At 41.3% G+C, this 7,487-nt stretch overlaps 1 protein-coding gene across 2 annotated transcripts; it reads left to right on the forward strand.

Moving 5' to 3' along the window:
- The first annotated feature begins 78 nt into the window (after positions 1–78).
- Positions 79–7,085, forward strand: ISCA1 (iron-sulfur cluster assembly 1). Of its 2 annotated transcripts, XR_005255228.1 has the most exons (5): positions 79–235; positions 2,329–2,382; positions 4,047–4,152; positions 4,618–4,848; positions 5,076–7,085. XR_005255228.1 is itself a non-coding variant. In XM_038124057.1 (4 exons), the coding sequence occupies exons 1-4, from the start codon at positions 155–157 to the stop codon at positions 4,764–4,766; spliced, it is 390 nt and encodes a 129-aa protein (XP_037979985.1). In that variant the 5' UTR covers positions 79–154; the 3' UTR covers positions 4,767–7,085. The 2 variants fall into 2 exon arrangements, 1 of the variants encoding a protein (XP_037979985.1); XM_038124057.1 differs by having other exon boundaries at positions 4,618–7,085.
- Positions 7,086–7,487: the final 402 nt, after the last annotated feature.

The raw sequence follows: 7,487 nt of genomic DNA on the forward strand, positions 1-7,487 counted from the left end.
GCCTGCGCTGCCCCGCCCTGCCGGAGCCGGAGCCGCAGCGGGCCCGGGCGCCGCTCGGGGGTTGGAGCCGCCGCCGCCCGGCCCCGCCCGCGGCCCGTGCGCGGTGGCGTCACAGCGTGCGGGCGGCGCTGCCCGTGGCCGAGGGCGCCGGGCCATGGCCTCCTCCGTGGTGCGCGCCACGGTGCGCGCCGTCAGCAAGCGCAGGATCCAGGCGACCCGCGCCGCCCTCACGCTGGTCAGTGCAGCGGGCGGGCAGCGGGCGGAACGCGGGGAGCGCGGCACCTCGCGGGTGCGGGAGCTGCGCCACGGGCAGTGAGGCGGCCCCTGGCGACGGCGGGGCGGGCACGGGGACGGGCCTCCCCGCCGGGCTGTGCCCGCTCGGCCGGCGTCGGTAGCCCCAGCGGGGCGGCTGCGGCGGGTGGGCTGCAGGGAGCTCTTCTTCCCTCTGCCGAGTTGAGAGGCCGGGCTCCTACACCGCGCCAGCCCCGCTGAGAGGAGGCCCCGCGCTCTGTCTGCGGAACCGCGGGGCTCCGGGGCAGCACCAGTGCGGCCCCTGCGAGCGCGGGGCCTTGTCGCATAGACGCCCCCCCAAAAAAAAACCCCAAAACAGTATTTGATTAATTTTGTTTTTGAAAAGGTTAGTGCGTTACCTACCGAGGCTAACGCGTAGGTTCTTTTCAAGAAGGCTTTACATCCTGTTGTTAATAATAAAGTGCGTGCGTTCTGTACTAGCGGCCGTGCTGAAGAGGCCAAACTTGAAAACATGGTGTTTGGTCGTAGGTTGGACTCGGTGATCTCAGAGGTCTTTTCCAACCTCTGATTCTGAGAGCACTGCAGAGAAAAGTGCAGTCAGTTCCCCTCAGGAACAGGGCCAGATCGAGTGCACAGAGCTCAGTCGTTTGTCAGAGCAGGTAATTCCTGTTCAGTAGTGGGTCTCTAACAACAAGAGTGGTAGTGGTAATTAGAAAGGATTTCTACTGCAAGTCTGCTTGAAGTTTGCTTTGTGTGTTTAATTCGGCTCATGGTAAGAACTTCACATTACTAATGCTTTTCTCAGTGTCTTAGAAACTTGTGGGAATGTAATGGAAATTTCAACGTTTGCTTTTTGTTCTTGCATTTCTGCATCAACTAGATCTGCATGAATGGTGAATTTTATCTGCTGTTAAGTCGCAGGTTCCGTTAAGGTTAATGGGGAGAAAGAAGTTGGCTATAAGCCCTCTATAGCTAACTGATTTTTGTCTGTAATGGGTATGTGACAAAATTCTTACAAGAAAGAGCTATTTGATTGGATTATGGTAGTGATTTTGGAGGGAAAAGCTGCCAAGAAACAGCATGGATCTTGACAGGCTTGAGAGATGGACTGATACAAACTTCGTAAAGTTCAGCAAAGTGAAATGCAAGGTTCTGCACCTGGGTTGGGGCAATCCCAGGCACACCAGCAGGTTAGCTGGAGAATGGATTGAGAGCAGCCGTATCAAGAAGAACTTGGGTGTGATAGTTGATGAGAGGCTGGACATGACCCAGCCATGGGCACTCCCAGCCCAGAAAGCCAAACGTGTCCTGGGCTGTATCCAAAGCAGCGTGGGCAGCAGGGCTAGGGAGGGGATTCTGCCCCTCTGCTCTGCTCTGGTGAGAGCCCACCTGGAACCCTGCATCCAGCTCTGGGACGTCCAGCATAGGAAGGACATGGAGCAAGTCCACAGGCGGCCACAAAGTTGGTAAGAGGACTGCAGCCACCTCCTTTATGAAGACAGGTTGAGAAGGTTGGGGCTGTCCAGCTTGAAGAAGAGGAGGTTGTCTGGAGACCTAACGGCAGCCTTCCAGTATCTGCAGGGGACCTACAGGGAAGTTGGAGAGGGACTTTTCATCAGGGACTGTAGTGATAAGACAAGGGGGAGATTTAAATGAGGTATTAGGAAGAAATTAGTTACTGTGAGGAAGCTGTGAGACTGGAATTGGTTGCCCAGGGAAGTTCTAGATGCGTTCAAGCTCAGTTTGGGCTTGAACCAACCTGGCCTACTGTCCCTGCTATAGCAGGGGTGTTGGAACTAGATTATCTTTAAGGTTCTCTTCCAACCCAAGCCATTCTGATATTCTAACAGCCAAAACCACCACTGTTAAGGATTAAATTTTTGAGGTATCTGTTTGCTGGCAGTGCGGGTGAGGAGAGAAGAGGTGGTGTGCTCTGTGTCAATTAGGTTGCGGAGACATCTGTTTTACAGCAGTGTGTATCTTACAGGCATCAGCTTTAATACATGCAAACATTCATTGCAAATATATAAATGAACAAAAAAAAATCAAATTTATGTGTATTCTTTTGTCTTTCAGACCCCTTCTGCTGTCCAGAAGATAAAAGAGCTTCTGAAAGATAAGCCTGACCATGTAAGTGTAGATAGGGTCAGTCTGTAGGGTATGGTAAGGTATTAGCACAGCTCATGATTGCAAAGCATTTCTGACTAACTTAGAAGTTTGAACTAAACACTGAGGTGTTTGTTAGAGATGTTGACATTTTTTTTTGGTGGGGAATGCATAAGCTTATTTGTATATCCAGCTTTGTTGTGTTATAAAATGAAATGCAGGAAACAACTGACTATAATGACAATTCACTGTACAGTTACTGTTGAGATTATAAAGTAGGAGAAACTTTAAGCTTCAGATACTTTTGAGATACGTTTTAATGAAACCCTTTAGTATGGCATAGTAATAACTTCTGATAGGGAGAGAGCTCTTCAGCTGTTAAATTATTTAAGTTCTTGTAGGAATTCTCATTGTGAACTATGCAGTAATAAAGTTATATTCATATGCATTGGAGAATATCTAATTCTTAGGAAACTTGCCAGACAATGTGTTTTTTTAAGTAACCAGTTTCACCAAATTATGAGTTTGTCATCTTTTCTTCTTGAGGGAAAGACACACAGAGGCTTCTTTTATAATCATAGTAAAAACAAACATTAGTTTGTTGGTTTTTTTTTACTGTAAGTATTGTTCCAAGAAGAATATTTCTTTTATTAACCAAGGCCATTGTTTGTTTTGCTTCCTGCATGTCTGCAACTAACTAGACTTACTTGTTCTAATGTTTTAAACCATCCTAAGGAAGCCCTGGACCTACACTTTATATGGTCAGTCGTTTCCTGGCTTTAAATGGTGTTTGCATTTTCCAGTCCATTATTTGTAACACTTCCTGTAGAGAAAGGTATTTAGTCTGAAAGGATCAGATGCAGTTTGTCTTGAGAGCCCATTTGATGAGAAGTGTTCCATTTTGATACATTTTTATCACAACATATGGACATAGATAATAAAATTTGGCTCTTCAGGTGGGTAGAAGATGACATAGATACTTCTTAAAGACTCTTACACATAAATAGTTTTCTATTGTGTTAAAACGTCTCAATTTTCTCCTTAGACGGATGCTCTTGTCAGACTTGTTGAATGCTGTGAATGTTACAAATGTTGACTAAGTTGGCTTTTAAGGCCAGTTAAAATAGTACACATATACATAAACTTGATTTAGGGAGGGGTTTGCTTCTGGGCAATAGAGGTAATGAAAAATCAAAGTATGTTTTTCAGAACTTTGGTTTAAAGTAAATTTTCTGATGGTGTCACTATGAGAGTTCTGTGATAATCTAGTAACTGCCCTTATTTTGGCCTCACAGCTTCATAATTATGTTACTGTCATACTATCAGAATTAGCATCTGAGTAAACTGTAATTTGAAGTCACAAAATAGTCTTTGAAATTTGACTGTCTTTTTGAGACCTGGTTCCTATAGGAGTGCCCACGGTTCATTACTTCAAAAATTTAAGATACCGTAGGGCATAATCCACTCCAGCAAGGATCAGATGGATTTTCTACCTTGGCAGTCAAATTTATAAAAGAAAAAAGTTACTTCTTACCTGTTACAGTAATTCACTTTTGCATTTGAGCAGTGGAGAAAAATAAATGTCAGCACTTCATTGTTCTGCATACTTTTTAACTTGATGTTCTGAATAGATTTTTTAAAGGAAGTCATGCATGTGGTGGTTTTTTTTGTTGTTTCTTTTTCTTTAGGTCGGTGTGAAAGTAGGTGTTCGTACAAGGGGATGCAATGGACTTTCTTACACATTAGAATATACAAAATCGAAAGGAGACTCTGATGAAGAAGTCGTTCAAGATGGTGAGTTTCTGGTGCAGCAGCACAAGCTTCTGTGGTGGGGGGGATAAAACCTGGTCATTCTGAGAGAAGAAATCTGCGTTGTCAAAGTTTTATATCTTGTTGGATTTACAGACTTTAAGAAGGGTATGAAATGAGTTACTGTCTGCTATGCATGGGAATTGTGTACTCAAGCTGAGATTTGTTGCCATATTTTACAGCTTACTTCCCTCAGCATAATTTTTTGTTCCCTGTCAAAAAGAACAGACATTCATGTGCACACATAAGTAACAGTTCCAGACTTCTGCCAGACTTCTATTGGTAGAAAGAAAGCAGTGATTGAAGTGCCCCACATTTGGCCAAGGAAACCAAGTTGTACTGGTAGTCTTTATACTTAGCTTCCTCTTTTTTTATTACTGGTCAGAAGAGAATTTCAAAGTGAATCATGGTTTTGCTGTATGTAATTTCTGGTTTTCTGTTCTTTTCAAGGGGTTAGAGTGTTTATTGAAAAGAAGGCACAGCTGACACTTCTAGGAACTGAAATGGACTATGTAGAAGACAAACTGTCCAGTGAATTTGTCTTCAATAATCCAAACATCAAAGGAACGTGTGGCTGTGGAGAAAGCTTTAACATCTGAAATCTCAGGATTGCTTCTTTGACTTTGAGCAGCCCAAAACACTTACTATTATGACTTTCAGAAGCAAATGCATTTTCTTCAGGTTTGTAGGCTGCGTAAAGTGGGGATACTATTAAGAAAAATAAAGTTACATATTTGAATATATAAGCTGTGTGTTAAATTCCACCACTGATGTAGTTATGCTGTAATTTCTGATTAATTTGGATCTAAAAGGTAAGAACAGTAAGTGCTGCAGTAACATCTCTATACTTCCACTTGCCAAGGAAATAAAATTTCACTGTTCTTTTCCTCTGTCATTTTCTTTGTCAGTCCTACTCATACTTCCCCATTCAAAACCATTTGAAAGAGTGCATTGTGTTCTGCTTTGATACGAGGAAAACAAACAAACCAATGAACAAAAAATCGTACCCATTTCTGTGTGAGTATTTATAAAGATTTATATATACAAGCACACAGTCCTTGCTTACTTTGTACTTTTCCAATGCATTCATCTTTTTACAAGTGCATTTTCTGGTGGTTTATTTTCCCCTAAATTCAGGGACATAAAAGAGTTGTTCATGTATTAATATAGTGGTAGGCTATGGTAGCACCTGTGTAGAAATGTTCGGAAGAGGGCTAGCCTAATTTTATTATTTTTCTTTCTTTGTTGAAGGCATAGCCCCTGCTGTATTTGGTCATTTTCAAAGCATGAAGTATCTGGGTACTGGAGGGCTAAAAAGTGATATGCAGGCCTTGTTTTTCACATATCAGTTTTTTATCTTGCCTCAATTAATTTGCAAAAGTGGTAAAACTGCTTCCACATTCTTATTCCCCATGTTCACAGAATGTGCTGTGTTTGCACCAAAATCTGTGAAAACTTATTGAGAGACAAATCTCAGATTTCTCATTACTTTTTTTTTCTTGATCATGCACGCTACTAATTTTGTTAGACTTTGAACTCTTTTTCATAACTCTAAGTAATAGATTTTTTTCGCCAAAGTTTGTGGTCCCCTGTGTTTAACTGCTGTCTTGGATTTAACTTGATAACAGGAGAAAAATAATTTTTAATTAGAAAAAATCCATAGTATTTCATATTAATTTTAAATTAATCTAGGCAGTAATTAAAGTACTGTAAGAGGCCATTTTTTTCTTTGGAATTTACTTTATCAGAATTTTGGTTTTGTAAGCAAGTGTCTTTCAAGCTTATACAATCTGCAGCAGTTCTTCACTGGTGCTGATACAGAAGTGTAAATGTCTCTCCAGACCTTCCCAAAACCTGGTGTGAGAGAGGAACTGTTCCACCCTTCTATCTACTCATTGTCCAGAGATGACATTGTGCAGCTCCAGTGCTCACTTTTGCAGAATAGAAGGTAATATGTCTGCTTGAGCAACAGATTTGAACAGCTGGTGAAAACGGTGCAAATAAAAAGTAGGGGGACAGAAGGAGTCTTGTAGGTGTTGAGATGGGAATGATCTAAGAGCATTAAGGCTGCATGTTGAAAATCCAGACGTCATCTTGATGTGGACAGTTGTACCCCACACGCCTGTCACCAACTGCTATAGATGTAGAATTGCACCTACATTTTGGTTCTTCCCTGTGCACCTTTTCCCAGGGCAAAGGGAAGTATAAAAATGAAAAAATAAAAAATTTCGCTTCATCTGCTTTATGTAGTGCACAGGAACAGAAGGTCAGAAATACTTACAGTCTAATAGTAAATACTTGAAGTTTGGTTGTATATCACCTTTTGATGTAAAGACACTATTTCCTTCAACAGTCAACTGTTGCACACAGTTACTTTCTATAGTGATTCACGAATTAGTGGTAATACACTGGTGAAGTGCTTCTGTAGTGATGAAATTCTTTCACTCTTGCCAAACAAAAACATGGAGTTCATGTGACATAGTTGCATTGGATCTAAAACTCCAAGCTAAGGGCATTTCTTCAGATTGCATTTCTCTGCTGCTTGCCAGAGATAAGACTTTGAATGTGGTAACACTGGTGATTGCTAAGAGTGCTGGTACTTACTCATTTAAGTTGTTTTGGGGTGGAGAGCATTGGTTTGAGGTTTATTTTAGACCTGTGGCATGTATAGTAATCCTTTTTGTGTGTTTGTGTATGCCTTGAACGAAAGTTTGCACTTTTGTACTCGTGGAGTAATCATCTGAAGTTGTCACCTTACTCAGACAACTAATGCACAATGTGTTAAATTTCTGCTGAAGTGCTATTTACAGTTGCCTACAAACTGTATAGTTTTGTTGATTGGTCCATTACAATTTTGTGCAACAAATGTATGTAGAGTCCTCAATTATAATAAATATAGCCTGTTGGTAACCATTAAATATTCCTATCTTGAATGATTTTTTAAAGTAATACACTAGCACTGGGGGAGAGAACAGGCTTGTGTGCTGGAGTTACAAAGTAGGCACAATGCTATTGTTACCTGACTTAGTATTTCCCCAAAATATTAAACATTTCCAGATATTAACAGCATTAAAATGGTATAGAAATATATATTAAAAAAAAGTTAACTATGTACATAAGATATTTATGCATCTGGGAGAGTGTGCTGTTAATGCATAGTCTTTTATTAAAATTCATTACACACTATTCTCAGGGTAAAAATTCTATCAGACAAGGTGAATATATCTTGAAGGCTTTCACTACAAAAAATTGTTATGGTATGTTTCAATGCAGGATAATGATTTTGATTGAAGTAACTGCTGACATAAAAGGTTTTTAAA

This window comes from Motacilla alba, chromosome Z (assembly GCF_015832195.1).
Source record: "Motacilla alba alba isolate MOTALB_02 chromosome Z, Motacilla_alba_V1.0_pri, whole genome shotgun sequence".
NCBI classification, from domain to species: domain Eukaryota; kingdom Metazoa; phylum Chordata; class Aves; order Passeriformes; family Motacillidae; genus Motacilla; species Motacilla alba.